Source organism: Abrus precatorius, unplaced genomic scaffold (genome assembly GCF_003935025.1).
Source record: "Abrus precatorius isolate BTA unplaced genomic scaffold, Abrus_2018 Scaffold3, whole genome shotgun sequence".
NCBI classification, from domain to species: Eukaryota; Viridiplantae; Streptophyta; class Magnoliopsida; order Fabales; family Fabaceae; genus Abrus; species Abrus precatorius.
The window spans coordinates 35820512-35839353 of NW_020874373.1; the positions used below are offsets into that span (position 1 = coordinate 35820512).

At 28.1% G+C, this 18842-nt stretch overlaps 2 protein-coding genes across 3 annotated transcripts; one reads left to right on the plus strand and one right to left on the minus strand.

Moving 5' to 3' along the window:
* The first annotated feature begins 331 nt into the window (after positions 1-331).
* LOC113862764 (protein DETOXIFICATION 3-like) lies at positions 332-6448 on the plus strand. 2 transcript variants are annotated; one of them, XM_027495946.1, is made up of 8 exons: positions 332-713; positions 3455-3999; positions 4412-4498; positions 4586-4642; positions 4918-5156; positions 5315-5520; positions 6055-6113; positions 6360-6448. In XM_027495946.1, the coding sequence occupies exons 1-7, from the start codon at positions 465-467 to the stop codon at positions 6103-6105; spliced, it is 1434 nt and encodes a 477-aa protein (XP_027351747.1). In that variant the 5' UTR covers positions 332-464; the 3' UTR covers positions 6106-6113; positions 6360-6448. The 2 variants fall into 2 exon arrangements, with proteins under 2 accessions (XP_027351747.1, XP_027351746.1); XM_027495945.1 differs by lacking the exon at positions 6360-6448 and having other exon boundaries at positions 6055-6331.
* Positions 6449-14614: 8166 nt separating this feature from the next.
* LOC113862595 (nuclear transcription factor Y subunit C-3-like) lies at positions 14615-16860 on the minus strand. Its single transcript, XM_027495672.1, has 7 exons — positions 16762-16860; positions 16535-16592; positions 16211-16281; positions 15661-15876; positions 14963-15058; positions 14734-14829; positions 14615-14623 (listed from the first exon to the last, which is right to left on the minus strand). Exons 1-7 carry the CDS (start codon positions 16858-16860, stop codon positions 14615-14617), a joined length of 645 nt encoding a protein of 214 aa, XP_027351473.1.
* Positions 16861-18842: the final 1982 nt, after the last annotated feature.

Below are 18842 nucleotides of genomic sequence, written 5' to 3' on the forward strand. Positions count from 1 at the left end.
TCGATTTAATTTTATGAAGTAGTAAAATAAATTGATTTTTTGTTATAAGTTAAAATTAATTTACATATTTTTAATTTAATTATTTTAAAATTTAAAATGTATAAATTTTTAAAATTTAAAAATTTATTTATTTATTTCATATTAATTGTTGTTTTATATCTAAAAACTTATTAATCGATGATAAAATTAATTTCAACGTGTTAGGTACTCTTTTGTCTTAATTAAACAAAGATAGCAGTGCTATTAAGCCACTCTGCATGATTGGGTTTGTCTTCAACTGATCCAATCTTCATTACTTCATTTAAAGAAAAATGTTTTTATGGTGAGAATAATATAAATCTTATTTAATGGCAACCCAAAACGCACATGCATATTTTGCTCGTGTACAATTTCTCTAGCTAAAATCCTTCATTTTCTTCACCTTGTGAAACCCTTTGGCTTGAATCTCCGAAAGAAAGAGAGCAATGGATGAAACGCTGGTGCCAAAACTGAGCAGCGTAAACAATGGGGTGAGTGTGACCTCAAAAACAAGTAACTTTCTCCAACAGCTGAAGATTCTGAGTTTCATGGCAGCACCAATGGTGGTTGTGACAGTGTCTCAGTTCTTGTTGCAAGTTGTGTCTTTGATGATGGCTGGGCACCTTGGCCAACTCTCTCTTGCAGGTGTTGCCTTAGCCACTTCCTTTGCAGATGTCACTGGCTTTAGCATACTCGTAAAGTTCTCTCCTTTTCCTTCTAATTTCTACTCATAAAGTATGCATTTTTTTTTATGCAGATGAACTAAGTTTAAACTCTCATTCTTTAGTTTTTACAAAGTTAACTTGGATGATTAATTAAACACATCATGTTGGCTATGATAAAAGTTTGCTGTTTAGCTTATCGTGATCTGAAATTTTTTCTGGGTGTCACGTTATTTTGGGGATGGAAACGTGATAGTTTTTGTTTATCCTAAATGTGGTATTTATTTGGGATATGAAATGGAACACTTTTTCAACCAAAGACCTTATCCTTTTGTTTGGCATGAAAGAAAAAGAAATGAAAAATTACTTAAGAGTAAAGGCAACAGGCAAGAAAGCCCTGTGATGGGGGAGCATGTTTGCTTTGTTGAAGAATAGAGAATCAGAGAAATATTGGCTCAAAATCTTGCATATAGCTATGATAGAGAAACCCTTTTTTTATTAACAATAAATTTCAACAAGAAAATTAAAAATTTGATGAAGTTTCTAGCCTTTCTTTTTTATTTTACCCTAGAAATTTTCAAACCAAGGATTATACTTCTCCATTCTCTCTCTCTTTTCTTCCTTCTATTCTTCCAAAACACCCATCATTTTTTTTTTCTCTTTTCTTCATATTTCTCTTTCCACTACCCACGTAAGACCCATCAAAATATATCTTGGATGTGTCATTTTCCTTTTCAGACTGCATGAATCATTGAATTTTGGCCCTTCAAATATTAATTTTTTTATATAAAAAAGTTGTAAATGCAATTATAGGCAGTGAGTGGAAACCATGATCCAAACTTCACCGACCACCGAGTGCAAGCCAGAGCATCTACATCCACTATTTATCGATAATTGACTAATTGTTTTTCATTTTAAGCTTATGTATATTTTAGTCTCTCATTCTATCAGTGCACTCTTTGTAATTGTGTCAGTGTGGTGTGACGTTTATTATAAAATTATTATTTTTTATGAAAGCTTCTACCATATGACAGATATAATGCCAATGAATGACAACAATAACAGGAGGTTTATATCAGTACCCTAAGAGTAGGTCTAAAATAAGAAAGTATGGCCTATCATATTAAAATATAACATAGTTGTATTTTAGGGAAATTAAGTGTGTTTATAAAGATTAAGATATAGTTTTTATTTTTTAATTATTATATTTAATATACTTTTAACACTTGGCAATATTTTACACATAAAAAATAATTTATAAAAAATAAGAGTACATAAATGAGGCTACTTTTTTTGGAAGTAATATAGAATAGTAATTTTTAGAATGGACATTAAACGTGGACGTGGAAGCAGAAGCAGAAGCAGAAGCAGAGCAGAGAGAAAGTAGGGTCAGGTTTTGAATGGAGACGAAGACGGGGCCATATTTTGCATGCGCTGTCCTTCGCATCCAACTACCCCAATTTATTGTTTCCTTTTTCTTCAACTGAGCCGCGGCGGGTTGGGCGTGAGAATAACTCAATCCTTGAGCTTTGTTCATATGGTGGGACTTCTTCCCTCTGTTATTTCTATATTTAAGTAATAATACTTCCCAATTATATTCTTTTTTATATTATATTCTTAGTAATAGAGTTTTTGGAAATTTTTGTGAAATTTATTTATTTATTATTATTATTATTTATAATAATATAGTTACATGTAATTATCATTAAAATTAGTTTCTTTTGCCCTGTCAAGACAAGTTTTATAATTATTTGTAGGGTAATGTTCTCATGAATCTTTTATATTTTTAAAAAATATTCTCTCCTCTACTAAACACAAATATTTTTTTATTCTTATGTTATATTAGAGATGTATTTAATCAAATAAAATTAATTTTATATTAAAATGAGAAGAATAAGATATAATTATTAATATTTATTTTTCTTTCATCTAAATTAACTTTCTTACTTGATATGATTATAAAATAATTTATTTTTATAGAAAGGAAGGTGAGTCATGGGTAGACCAATAAAGTTTCACATAATTAAAAGATATCCGCCTCCTTAACTATGTTGATGAGGATTTAATTTTTAATTTTATTTATAAAAACTGATTTATTAAGGGAGGTATCATTCGTTTAGTAATTTTTATGCTTTGAAGGAGATTAGTCTATGGCTATTAGTTAAGTGATATTCTTAATTAAAAAATAAAAGAAAAATATTAACATTACACTTTAGATTGAGTTTAAGTAATTAATAATAATAAAATTTTATTACAAAATGTTTATTATACTTTTATATTTTTAATATAGTTAAAAAATAACTTTAAGACAAACTTTAAATGTTTATGTTAACAAAATTGAAAATAAAATTGGTATATTCTAGACTAGTGTATCAGGCCCACAGTGGATTGGGCCGAACTGACAAAATTTTAACGACAGCTTAATTACCCAATTAAATCTAGCTTTGAATTTTATTGACCAGCTGCAAACAGCTAAATTGACTGAATTTGTCCGAAATTGACACCTGAATTTAGAAAATATAAACAATATTTTAAAAATGTGCCATTAATTAATGTAGTGTTTATTTATAAAAAATAAATAAATTAGTAGGAGTAATTTGCTCTGGCAATACAGTTAACATTCAACTTAGTTATTATTTCTAGGAATCTTTTGATGATTAATGGGTTGCTCATCTTAAAGGCCATACAGAAGTGCATGATATCAAAGACAAATAGTACTATTTTGCTTTCTCTGGTGTCATTGGATCATTGACAGAACATGAAATGAAATGCAGATGGGAATGGCTGGTGCTTTGGAAACTCAATGTGGCCAATCATTCGGAGCAGAGCAATTTCATAAGATTGGAAATTATGCATTGTGTGCAACAATATCTCTCATTTTCAGCTGTGTTCCAATATCTATTGTATGGATTTTCATGGACAAGTTGCTTATTCTCCTGGGACAAGACCATGCAATTTCACTAGTAGCTGGCAAATATTGCATCTGGCTCATTCCTGCACTCTTTGGCTATGCTGTACTTCAAGCTTTGGTTCGATATTTACAGACTCAGAGTTTGATCTTTCCTATGCTTATAACCTCAGTTACTGTCCTAGTTTTGCACATACCTATTTGTTGGGTATTGGTGTTTGGATTGGGACTTGGACAAGATGGAGCAGCCTTATCCATTGGAATTTCATATTGGCTCACTGTCATATTGTATTTACTTTACATAAAGTATTCTGAAGCATGTCACAAAACTAAGATAGTCTTTGGGAGCAATGCTTTAAGAAACAGCAAAGAGTTCTTCTTCTTAGCCATCCCTTCTGCACTTATGGTTTGGTAAGTTTCTAGTTTTGCACCTTTATGTCAATTACTCCCTCAATCCTATCTATAAGAAACAATTATGACTATTTTTTTTTATCTAGAATATAAGAAACAAAAATCCATTTTCAAATGTATTAATTATTAAATTCTTTCTGTACCTTTATTTAATGTGAGATTTGTATTATGAAGACACTCGCTCATTGCTTATATAATTGAATATATTAATTCTTTTAATGTAAGAGTTAACCAATTTAAGTATTTATTACTATGGGTATTTTTACAATAAACTATAAATTTATGGCATATAACTATTTTTATTGGTTTGTATGAATTAATTATTTGTTTCTTATAAAAAGGATTAGAGGGAGTATGCTTGTTCTTGTCTTTACTTTTTTTGTCTAACATGTTTCTATCTTAATGAACACAGTTTGGAGTGGTGGTCATTTGAGCTGCTAGTGATAGTTGCAGGACTTTTACCAAATCCTCAAATTGAAACTTCAGTTCTGTCAATCTGGTATGATCTTATTATGTAAAGATTGAAAAGCTCTTTGCCTGAAGTGAAAACTCAGGGATTCATCTGACTCATGTTTTCTTTGAGCAGCCTTAACATTTGTAATTTGCACTATTTCGCTCCATATGGGATTGGTGCTGCAGTAAGGTATGCTCAATTACCATATGCACATACATTGACATGTTATGAAGGAAGTGTATAAAGTGAGAGCATGCTCTTGAGAAGAGTTAATTTTGATCATACAATCATAACGGATGGTCGAGAATAGATTTAAGAAAATCAATCTTGATCATCATTTATATATATTCATCTCTCACTATGTGATGTGACCCCATGTTATGTAACTTGTTTTGTGCTTGTTGTATACAACCAATGGGGAAAATCAAGCACATGTTGAAACAACATCCTTGTATATTTTGTAGTACTCGGGTTTCAAACGAATTAGGAGCAGGAAAACCGCAGGCAGCTCAAGAGGCTGTTCGTGCTGTAATTGTTCTAGCCTTCGCTGATGCAATTGTGTTTGCCTCTGTGCTCTTTTGCATCCGTCATGTGTTGGGATATGCATTTAGCAATGAGGTGGAAGTTATACATTCTGTTGCAAAGATAGTTCCCTTGCTTTGTGTCTCAGTCAGTGTGGATTCTTTTCTAGGAGTTTTGTGTGGTAAGTCTTCATCATTGAATGCTATATGTGCATTGCATGCTATATCATGACAGTGTAATGAACATACAAATTTGAAAAGGGAATGGCAATCATTAGTTGATAAACATATAGCCAATAATCATAAAGTTCATAGCTCTCAATTGAGTTCAATGAATCAGGAATTGTGAGAGGCAGTGGATGGCAGAAGATAGGGGCAATTACCAATCTTGTAGCATATTATGCTGTGGGAATTCCAGTGGCTTTCTTGTTTGGTTTTGGTCTGCGTTTCAATGATAAAGGCCTCTGGATTGGAATATTGACTGGCTCTACACTACAAACAATAATACTTGCTTTGTTAACAACATTTACAAATTGGGAAAAACAGGTTCTTACTTCTGTGCCTTTGCTTCTTGTTGTATGCTATGGCTTCTTCAAAATCAGTAAATAATAATATGAATTAACATACAAAAACTAATGAAACTTGTTGAAATGTATTTCCTTTCACTTCTGTTAATACCTCTAATTTTCTTCTCCTAATTTTGAGGTATGAAATGCAGTGAGAGGAAATATACTTATTGTTAATCTTCTTGTCATTCTACTCACATCCCAAATAAAAAAAAAATGAAAATTTTACTCCATTGCATTATAAAAATATTAACAATAGTATTGTAGTTTTACTACATTTTATTCAATGACACTTCATTTCATTACATTCCATCTCCAACTCGTCCTTCCAATAATTGGATATCCATAATCTAAAATAATCATCTTTAGGTCTAATCACAGTTGAAACATCCTTTATTTTGTCTTCTCCAGGGATATTTTGTGGGAAGATAGCAATGAATTTTATGGAAATTGTCTGCAGTTCTTATGTTACTAGCAAATTTACAGGATTTATTAAACCTACAATTATTCGCAGGCATCCTTGGCAATTGAGAGAGCATCCAAGTCAGATGAAGCTGCTTTTTAAGCTCCAAACGGGTTAGTATGATGCTTGAAAAAGGGAAGAAAAGGTTACGTACCTGATAATATTAAGGGTAACTTACAATATATGTTAGTGAAATAATAATAAGAGTGTTTTTTTAATGCATTATGTATGATTGGGTAAAGTTAGGAACAGTTGCTAAATTATGTAAATTTCACTTTTAATTAAGTAGAATTTACATAACAATTACTTAATGATATAAAATGTTCTTTAAAAATATATGATGCTGGCATTTCTTTCGGGAGTGAGATAGCAATAAAAGGGGAAAAAATGACATATGGAGAATTTTCTTTTGGCGGTTCCACGTGAGTCTTGACGTTGAACGATGTACGACCTTGTTTATTCAGTGTGCATGAAAAGTGGGTCAACAATTAGTATTACATCTGCTTCTACTCCATATATGCTCTAATACCAACCAAACTCTTGCTTTTTATTTTTATTTTTTAGAAATTCAACTAAATTTTAAAAAACTAAAAACTTCTACCAAAAGATTAATAAAAAAAAAAAAGATGAATATTTTTTTAATAATTTAGAAATAATTTATCTCTTTAAGTTTAGAGAAGATAAATGAGTTTTTCAAAAATAAAAAAATAAAAAATATTTAACTTATAATAAAAATTTATTTATTCCCTTTATTAATTTTTTTAATAAAGATTTCAGGGATTATAAAGTTATCATCCAAAATTTTTTTCGAATAATATCAAACAAGATTTTATTTTTAACATTTCGTTGTTGTCAAGATTTTTACGTAGTTCTTTTTTATTACTGGGTCGATAGATTTTTCACGTTAGTCCAAGTTATGGATGGATGGATGGATATCGTGCAGTTTTCATCACTACAACTTTACATTTTGATATACCTACAACTAACATTAGTTTTAAAAAAGTGGTGTAGTATTTTTAGTTTAATATTTATTTTAATTAATATAACATATATATTATATTAAAAATAAAAAATGCGATATGTTTATTTGTTTATTAATTATATAAATTTGGTCAATTTATCATAATAATTTTTTTTAAGTTGAAAATTTATCAAGAGTTTATCCGTTATATAAAGGACCATCTCATATATATATCTGGTGTCAGACTTGAAATTTTCATTTTAATTGAAATTTGAAACTTGATCCTACTTTAATATGATTACAAATTGCATTATCGTTCAGATATTTAAGGGAAAAAACTTAGAGGAATTAAGAAGGCATGACAACTTATAGCTCAATATCATTAAAAGTTAAGGATGATTTTGTTGATAGTCATAGCAGGGACACATATAACTTAAGGGAGTGGTGTACATGTTTGGCTAAAAATGCAATATGATTCAATATAAATATTCATGATGCAGAAACAAATAATCTATGAACAATAACATTCCTATAATTTGGTAGCAGAATCATTGTCACAAACTGTCAAGCGGGTCTCATTACTATTAGGAACATGTACTGTGTTTGTAGCCATCTTAATATATGCTCTTCTAGAGAGAGGACTAAAGAGTGTCTTCAGATCAATGCGTACAAAACCAGTAAGAACTTCACCATCGAAATCAACAACGATGAACATTGTAAGAAAAAAGAGATACCAACAAAATTAGAAAAATCACTCAATCGAAGTCCACTATCAAATTTTAACTACAATATTTAATGGCAAAACAAAAAGTTATTTAAATCTTACCATTGGTAATTATAGGCACGATCTTCTTGAAATGTACGGTCCCTTTTCTCATATTAGACATCAATTTTACAAGCTACAATTATTCATAAAGTAAATGAAGTGAAGCAAAAGTAATGACAAGAAGAAGAAGATGAATCACTTTAATTAACACCAACACTATACTAGAGATAGAAACAAACAACATGGATGGATGAGGGTGCTTTTATGAATATAGCTTAATTAAATATTAATTAATAAATTTTTATTATATGATGATTTATATTATAAATCTGATCATAAAATTCTTTAAAATATATTTATTTTTACAATATAAGTACATTTGAATAAACACTTATTTATATTTTATTCAGTAAATTATTTTTAAACAATAACGTGTGCATAAATTTAACAATAAACTTATTTTAGTAAATTATACTAAAAATTTATTAAAATAAGTTAAAAATAATTTATGAATAATAAATTATTTTTCATAAATTATTTATCAAAAAGTGATGACAGAAGCATAGAAAGCACAAAGGAGTGATATGTTATTTTTTTACATTTCATCATCTGTGCTCTCTATCTTCTGTCAGCATCATTAATTTTTTTACAAGATATTAATATAAAATAAATGAGAAAAATCAAATTAAATTATAAAAAAAAAGAATGAGAAGACTAAATTTATAAAAATAAAGGCTTAAATCATATTACTCTTGAATTTTGAAGAAAGAAAGAGAAGAGTATATAAGGATGGTCATCTCCTTCCTTATTTGTCTAATAAAGGAGGAAGCGACCTTAGAACTATTGATATGGAAAGTTGCCTCAAATGGCTCTATTTATAGAGAAAAACTCATGCATAATGCCTTCCCTTCCGACCCTTTCCCTTACCTTCTTGCATTCACACTTCCCACTTTTCATTATACAATTATCTTGTTCCTACGAGTATGTTAATGTCATGCCAATTAGATACGTACATGAGTATGGATTCTCTTCAGTGGGAGAGAGAAAAACAATGAATTTCTACTCTTTATTTTATTTTTAAAATTTAATAAAATTAATGAAATATAAGAAAAGAAAATAGATTTGAATACAAAGATGTAGATCTGTCATGTATACAGGTATATTAGTTGGATACGTAAAGAAAAAGACAAATGCTGAATAAAATAATGTTATCCTTTTCGAATGTACTCAGCGAGCAAGAAGAAAGTGTTATGATATCTCAAGTCCGTGAAAAAATTGATTTAAATAATTTTCATAAGATATGAGCCTTTTTATTTCTCAAAGTTATCTATTAACTTTTAGATTATATATATACATACAATACTTACATGTAATATACAGTTAAGCAATCTAATACAAAGAATTTCAATGTTGGGTTACTATTTAGTATGACATATCACTGCAATAATTCTGCATTTAATTTCTTGGTCAAGTTTCTTGTTAAATTTAAGCCAGAAGGGGCAAACAATTCCTAAAATAAAAGGAAAACGAAAATATTTGGAAAAAGAAAGAAAGAAAGAAAAACTTGGTGAGTGTATTTGCTATTATATTCTGTTCAACAGTACTACCCAATTTGCCTTTCTAGAGGCATTGCAAATTCATTGGAAGATTGGATATAGATGTCATGATATAGCAGAGAATCTATCTATCGATTTTATTCACTCTCCTTGCCATTAGTGGTATAGGCATAAAAAAAAGATCATAGCCCACTTGTACTTTAGTTTATGCATTGGAAAAATTCTCTGCAAAAGTTATTAATTTATAATGCTTGCAAGAATAAAAAAATGGCCATTAGTTCAATTATGACATGTCACTCAATTGCTGATGAGTAATGTTATAGCAACTGAATTATACCCATGAAGTAAATCTGATCAATTTCACCATAACATGGAGAATTGCTATTCCCATGCATATATAATATCAGTTGCTTCATGCAATTTGTTAATGGTTTGTTTCTGAAGGAAACAAGAAAAGAGTATATATTTTTAATTATACATTAAAAATATCATTTATAATAATAAGTGTATGATTAGTATAGAAGTTAACAAGAAGAAGAATACAGTATTTTCAATTGAATTTGATGAAGAACACAAAAGTTAACAAAAATCATGTGACAGCTGAATGAGGAGTGTTCTTCCACCCTTCACCACCCCATTGCCTCACTTTTTATTCCAAACTTCCAATGTCATTTGTTTCTATGTCAATTTGTTAAAGTAATATTCTTTATTGCCGTAAGAAAATAAAAGGCACTGCTCTTTATTTGATACCATAGCATTATATTTATCCTTTCATTTCGTTTATGTGTATAGGATATATCAGTGGATTTCCTATTGCTTGTTCAAGAAAATGTTTTATTTTTCTTCCATTGTATTAAATAGGAGAATGATGAAGAGTATTCTAGAGTAGTGTGGCTTTCTTCCCAAATATGGAATGCAGAAAAGGTATTATCTAAAATGGGTAAATCTAGGTATTGGCTTCCATATACTTGTTGCTGAAAGATAACAATACAATACACACCCAGTTATAAGCCACTCTTATTCTCCACTTTCCATAAGAATAAGTCAACTTTTTTTTTGACGGCCAAGAATAAGTACTTGAGACCATTCCTTTGGTCCCATTTTTATTTTTCTCACAGCTTCTTTTGAATTCTAAATAGAAGTGCAAATAGAACATTGTAGAAAATAAGCAGAAAAGCTATAAGTGGACACTACAAGATAAAATATGTTATCTTATGTTTAATGCTTTTTTGAAAACAAAACATATTAGAAAATACATTTCATAAAAGACTTAACATTAAATAAAATATTCTTATTCAATTTTGTTTAATTTTATTTATTATTTCTATCCACAGAGAAAAATAACTCAATTTGTGAGAACTATAGCTTTTTTTTTGTCAACCAACATTACTAGAGTTACAATGAATTTATAAATTTATGGGTTAAAATTTATTGTTTGGATATTTATTTTTATAAAATTTAAAAATTTTAGTGGGAATTTGAATTTTTAAAAGACTAAAATAAAAATAAATAAATCCTAATAAAAGAGTGTGGATTTGAATTTTATTTATTTTTATTTATTATATGTTTCATTCAGATTTTTATTTAGTTATAATTAATTTAATAATTTAAATTTCATATTTTAATTAATTTTCTCAAATATAATGATCATTTTATTTTTTTTAAGAATGTAAATAATTTAACTACTCTATACAAACAAAAATATTTGAAATAAAAAACGCTTAATTAGTCTATTCAAATAAAATATTTTAAAATAAAAATTTAAATGATGTAATCTATTTTTATTTTTTTTCACAAATTTCTTATAATTTTAAAATATTTAATTAGCTAAACCTAAAGGCCCAAAAGAAATAGTAGTTGAACCCCATTGCATCAAAACTGGGCCTCATATTGGTTCTTGACCAACGCACCCTTAAGGCTAGAACATGTGGGTTATTTTATGTGCCCTTTCACTCAATAAGCTATAAAGAAAAATATGCATTTCTTAGATTCGTTGTTTTGCTTTAAATATACTCTTTCTTGTCATTTTTATAAGAAATAAAATAAAATATTTTTTTAATTTTTATTATAAAAAATAAATAATAAATTTAAAATATATTAATTATTAAATTTTTTTATACTTTTCTTTTATTAGTATCATTAAATATACAAATTATTAACTATATTATTTAATATCATAAATATTTTTAGAATAATATTTATATTTATAAAAAATATAACATAATTAATTATTTTCCTTAATCTCACATTCCCTTTTTCAAAGAATTTAATTTAAACGTTTAATCTTATTATTCATGCCTGTATTTTCAAATTTATTTTTTTCTCTCTTTTAATTTCCTTTAGCATGTTAATAATTAAAAAAAAATCATTTAACATGAAAGCGTGAACTAATGACCATGTTTTCTTGTTCTAAAATCTCGTGCAACAAATCTGAACTTTATTTGATTTCTTTTATTATTTTCTCTCAGCTTATACACCAGAATTTGGGCTGCAAGTGCTAATCTTTTAATCAGTACAATTATTAAATTACGATTAGATATTTGGATTAATTTTTTTTATTTAGTTTGTAACGAATAGTAAGTAAAGTAACAACAAAAATGAATTATAATTGATTTACATTGAATGGTAATATTGTCCTCAAGTAAATAAATAAATAACAATTTTCTTCAATGAAGCTGAGTAAAAAATGGAGATAATGACACTTTTCTTCAAGTAGCAACCTTAGCCTGACAACATAACACCACTTTCTACAACGTAGAGGAACTTGTCTGGTTCTATGTTTGGGAAATTTGCAAAGCTTCAAGACAGAGAAAGCAAGAACATCCAAGTCTTTGCAAATAGTCTCTCTTCAAAAGCAGGTCTCTTTGAATGACCCGAATTAAAAAATGGATAAATTAAACTAAAAAATTCAAAATAAACAGCAAATACCATGGGGTAGCATTTGATCCCACATCCTCAGGCTGCAGAATATGTCAGTCAGTTCTATGTATCATTATGGATAAAAACAAAATCTTTCAAAAGAAAATAAGCAACTATATGATTACTACAATCATATTACAATTTTATGAGTTGAACTAGGATCCAATATGCAATATCCAATCAAACAGCATAAAAAAATAATAAAGTTACCATGGAGTGCAGAGATGGAAAATAAGGGACATTGAAGAAAGCAAAGGGAAAGGGAAGAACAATAAGAAATGATAGGAATGGGCGGAATTGGGAAGAAAATGGATTGTATTTTTCTTGGCTTCCCAATTAGCCCATTCCCACAATTTCTGATTGCTCCAATCTCCCATTCCCTTCTCTCTGTTTCCTCACCACTTTCTCTCAAACTTCACACTCACTCTGAGAATGCTTCTACCTTACTCTTTTATATATACCTCCATCTATTACCATTCCTCAAAAACATTGCTCTTTACTTAAATTTAAAGTTCCTTAAAGTAAGGTAACCCAAAACCAAAGTAAGGTATAAAGCATCAACACGTGACCTCATTATCAAAGATTCTTTTCTTTTTAACCTTTCCATGGAATACAAAATTATATATAAAATGTTAAACAAATTAGAAAAGATATTGTTATTAATATTAAGTATACAGTTTTTTTTAATATTTATTGTTGTTGATCTAGCTGAGTTCTTAAGTGTGTCTTTGAGAGATTATTTACACATGTCAACCCATTATTATTGGAATAATTTTATTTTTAACCACAATTTCTATAGCGTTTTACATTTTTTTTCTTTCTCTCTCTCTTTTCTACTTTACAAGGGACCAATAAGGGAATCTTGCGTATGCAATGCAGACACTCTTCAAAAGTAGTTCCCGAATCTGTCCACTTTACCAATAAAGTGATTCTTTTGCTGTTTCCTTTTCTATATATTTTTTTCTTTCCATTTTTACTTTTTTACATTCTGTCTAAGTTAAGAATATTGTCAATATATTTTTTTCATAAAATTTGAATTTTTTTTCTTAAACTAAAGTGAATTAGGCATCAACACTTAATCATGCAAATTTAATGTGCAATCTTGAGTGTGAATAGAACAACTTAAGATGGCTTGCATAATTCTGTTCCTTTCCTTTAAATTAGCTTTTGAAAGTAATTAAGTCTGATTTTTTAATTATTGAGCTGCCGACAATGACTATTAAGAAATACTAAATAAAATTTATTTTAAGAGAGTTTTAGGTATTTTATTTAAAAGATAAAAAATTATTAATAAAAGCATCGTGGTTAAGAATAGAAATCACTTATTAAAAATAATAATAATTTAAAAATTATTAATCAATTCATGAATATTTACTAACAAAATTGTTCATTTATTTTATCCATGAAATAAGAGTATTAACTACTTAATAATGGTCATTTCCACTAAATATTTTATTTTGGTTTTTAAGTAACCTAAAATTTTTTTGTTATTAGTTTTTTTAGCTATTATTGATATTGATTTCGAAATATTTCAGCTTTTTATTTGTGTTTTCTCAGTCACTGTCTTGAAGACGTCACAAAAATCTACTTGTCCAATTTCAGTATTTTCTTTCGCATCAATTTGATGAAATAAAATAAAATTCATTCAAAAGATATAAGAATTGATCCAAATCTTTTTTAAGTAACCAAAGAATTGATTCAAACCTTTTTCAAACCACTAAATTAATTTAAAAAAAAAAAACTGTTAACTGAAAAATAAAAACTTCACATTGTTTTGTTCACTTAAATTTAATTTTTGATTTCACGTTTAAAATTAAATGGAAGTAAACCAGGGCTATATTAAATTTATTACTTTTTCATTTTAATCTTTATTAACTATATTATTACAATTCCACCTCTTATGCCATTTTATATTTATCAACTATTTTTTTCACGGTGTCGAACGGCAAAGATGCAATTTGGTAGTCGAAAATATTGTATGGTAAATCTCAATCTGAGAATAAGGAATAGAAAGTGTAATTTTCAATAGATAACAAAGAATAGTGTAATATAATCCATGCCAACTCCAAACCTCAAACATAAGCCTGCTAAAATTTCTTGTGATCTAATTTTATGCCTGATAATTACTAGAATGCATTACAGTGATGTGAATTATGCTAATGTTACCATTTATTAACAATCCTTATTCTTTTGTATAACCATTTCAAAAGGTCTTTGTTCATCCCATAATACATAAAAACTTTAAACATTAAGATGCCCAATTCATTTATTGGGCCAAACTTTCCCAAACAGCCAAACAGAAAATATTTTTATGGTAATTAAGGTAACATGTTGCTTCAATGCAGCAAGAACAGGTAGTTTCAACCACATTATGACTTCAATCACCCCTGGTAATTGGTAAATGCATGCCTACTTTGACTGCAAAATTTTAAAACTGAAGAACTTTACATTGAAAGATGAAGGGCATTGGTGTATAAGAAACACTAAATTCATGATATAGTATGAACAAATAACAAAGTCCCTCTTACCTTGGTGTGACAATTGTAAGGCAATTGATCAGAAGGCATAAAGGGTGGCTGCATCATGTAAGATTGAGGAATCAGGTGATTTCTTGCCACCTGGTCCTATGAAGTCAATAAAAGGATATTACCTTAATTCAACTAAATTAATCAACACATTCATGAGTAAGAACAACAGTTTTCTCGGACTGATTTGAATTTAACATAAGACAGAGTCACACCACACATGTTTACTTACACTGCCCATATTCATCATAGGATTTCCCATTAAGCCAGCAGGGTGAGGCAGGGATGCCTGGCTTCCTTCTGCAATGTTTCCAGCATTCTCTTCATGCTATAATAAGTATATACCATAACTGTCAATTACTCATTTTCCATATCTGAATAAAACAACCATTGTGCTTATTTATCTTAAGATATTCTATCAATTTTTATCACAAAATACAAAGATTCATAAGCACACACAAATAGCTCATCGATTTGATGTGAAGTTGTGTGGAAACCTTATCTCATGCTTATAGAGGAAATTCTAAGGCCTCATTATCTCTTATACTTAGTAGCAGCACTAAATAGTAACTAAGTCTTTCATAATATTCCAAATAATCAATATTTCCTAAACATGTAGTGTGAGTGGCTAACAAAAGCATTGAGGACAAGGGTTATTTTAAGGACAAGACTTAAGTACAGTACCTAAGTATTGTTGGTGCTATTTTTTAATCAGAATGTTTCACTTTAGTAACATTTGCCCGACCTGTGTTACTGGTGTGCTGTTATTTAATACTTAGGTAAATTCTGATTAGAAAATGATATCAAGGATACTTCACTTAAGTTTTGTTTTTATTTTAATTAGTTGAATAATCAAATATTGGATCAATGGTAGATTAAGGAAATGATTGAATGTATATAAATGGAAGATGTAACTGTAAATGAAGAGACCTTGGTATCAAAAGCACAGAATCGGAGGAGGTCACTTGGAACAACATCACTAAGGAAATGAAAGACTTCAGTTTGCAAAATGGCCTTGGCAATGTCACAAGGTTTCACCGTACGCTTATTGCTCTCTTCAGCAAGCATCCATGCGCGAAAGGTGAGCTCCTGAATGAAAATCTCACATGCTTTTGCCATCAATATTGGAGTTTCAGCACTGATCATCTGCTTACAAGACATTTCATCCTAAGAGTTAAGAACAATTGCTTTTACATCTTTTCTCATTCACACGTTTCAATTACAACATTGTTTTTCTAAAAACAATACCAACTAACACATGATGTTTATAAGAAGCACTATCAATTAATTAAATGATTGTATTACACAAGTAACTCTTACCAAATTAATGACACGAATGTCAAATAATTAGAGTAAAAGAATATTTAGAATTATAAGAAAAATATGCATAATTAATTCACATAAAATGTAAAACATAAAAATCACACACAGAGAGAGATTTTAAAAAAGGGGTATGAGGCAGAAGCAAATATGTATAAACCTGCACCCCCGAGTCTGTTTTGATGATCCTTCTGATTCGAGCCAGTGGCAAGGGTTGCTGGCTCCTCAATGCTGCCAATTACATCATAGGGAAACATATTTACCATTAAATTAAGTGGTTAATTGAAAGAAATGATAATTGTATAGTCTTTTTAATATATTATTATTAGTTTATTTTTAAATACAAGTAATTTAATTACTTCATAAATAAATAAATAATGTAAAGAATTCGTTGAAAAATAAGGTTAAAAGGGTATATATGTTTTTATATTTTGAAATAAAAAATATATATATATAGCAGGGTTATTTGTTGAAGACAAGAAACCTTGAGTGGATTGAATACTAAATAACTGTTCCTGCCAGAATAATCGAAGTTTCTCCACCTGTTCTTACATGGAAAAAAGCAAAAAGCTTCAACGTTATGTGGAGTAAGTCAATAGGAAAAACAGAGAACTGAAGGATTTTGCAAGCATGGGTTCAATTTAAAGTCTAAGATTTTGTTACAACTGAGATTTGAATTTGTAGTTGGAGTTTAAAGAGGAATCAACTCACCTCTGTCTCTTCTTGACGATACTGATCCATAGGATAAGGAGGCATTGGCATGGAATTTGGTGGCAAATTTGATGAAACAGAATTACTATTGAAATCCATTGCCAGAATGAAATTGCTTCACTGCTTATTTTGTTAAGAGACGATTCTTTAAATAAGGCTGAACCTATTTTTCTAAACAAATTTTGCAGTTTTTTTTTATTAATTACATTTGAGAAAGTAATAATATTAACTACATTTAGTGATGAAATTTTTTGAGAAAATGACAATTCTGGGGATTTAAGAAAGGACGTAGGCAATAAATATATGGTAAATACACTTATACTTATCGTGATTTGTCATTCATTATATATCAAAGCATTAATGATAAAATCTAATATTTTCAAATTTAAACCTGTCACTGATTCTATAATGCATTGTTATATGATTTTATGTTGCTTTGAATATGTCATATACTATTATAAATATTTGTCCAACTATCACTACACTAATTTGACTACAACTGAACTTGTGGTCTCTTCAACTAGAAGGCTAAGGGATTGATGATTATTATTTTAGTTTTTTTTATAAAAGAATTTATTTTCAACCCAATAAATAGAAATGCTTTTAACATGAAGAGATGGGTTTAATAAATGAAATTATTAATGAGTTTTTCCCTAACTATGAAAATTAAATTATTGTGAATTTTGATCAATTTATTTTAAGAAAAATAACTTTTGAGGTATATCAGTTTATTAAATTAAGAATAAAAAATGATTAATGACGACCACACTAGTTTTTGTTTCTCCCCAAAATTAAAAGCTATCTAAAAAAATAAAGATAATATTTACTTTACAATAAATGCATAAGATAGTAATTAATCGTGTGTGGTATATTGATTAGAAAATCAAATGAAATTAAAATATCAAGGGAATAGTTTCTCATAATAAGTATTTTTATATTTTTTATTTATTGTTAAGGAAAATGACATATAATGTAAAAATATAATTAATACTTTCATTTAACTTAAAATTATTTTTATCTTTTTATCTATCTTTTATAACTTCATCATAGCATATAATTATATGAATCGAAAACACAACCAAAATAAAATATGCATGTGCAAATGAAAAATTTGTGGGGTTGTTTAAATTTACCTCTATTAATATAAATATTGTCTAACAAAAATTAAACTATTAATATAGACATTGAGTGCATTCAAGTAAGCAGATTAGTTATATACTTATTTGATAAATTTTTATTATATAAAAGTTTTATGATATAAATTTAATTAAAAAATATATTAAAATCAATTAGAATTTTATAAAAAACAAAAAAAATCATAAACTTTTTAAAACTCATTTATAAGTTATATACATATTAATTTTTTAAACCAACATAGTAATCTATTAAGATGCATTAAATTATCATTGTAAACTGGTATTGTTTACATTAACGATTTATTTTACATAGAATAATTAATATATGATATTTTTTTATGGTAAAAGGGGGTATTCAAACTAATAATTTTTTTATGTACACACTAATATACTATTGGACTTATCCTACGCATCTAAATTAAAGTTTTAATAATATACTTTTACCATTTTCCTAAAAATAAATTTCATAATTATCGCAGATAAACAAATTTCAAAATGTGACAACGTATTAATTAAAGTCAAGTAACAAAAAAAAAAAAAAAAGAAGGAAAGTCAAGCTTTGAATTAAACTCATTTTTCTTTTAAAGTATCAAAATTTTCCGAATATATGCTTCGTTTCTTGTATTTATTTTTCTTTATTAATTAAAATTTAAGAAACAACAAAATAAAAAAAAATGCAATATCGAGTTCGACATTTACTCAGGTTAAATTTTTTGGTTCAACACTCAGGTCCATTTATAAAATAAAAAAAATTAAAAAGCTAATAATAAAAAGTCCAACCTTTTTGCCTATTATGGCTGAACTAAAATAAAATAAAAATAAAAATAGAATAAAGATAATGCAGAAGTTGAGACTCGAGTTCTATAATGCAAAAGCTTATTTTTTCAATGCATTGGTTTATCTTTTTCATGTGCTGGTCAAATTCAATTATTTGCGTCTGACAAT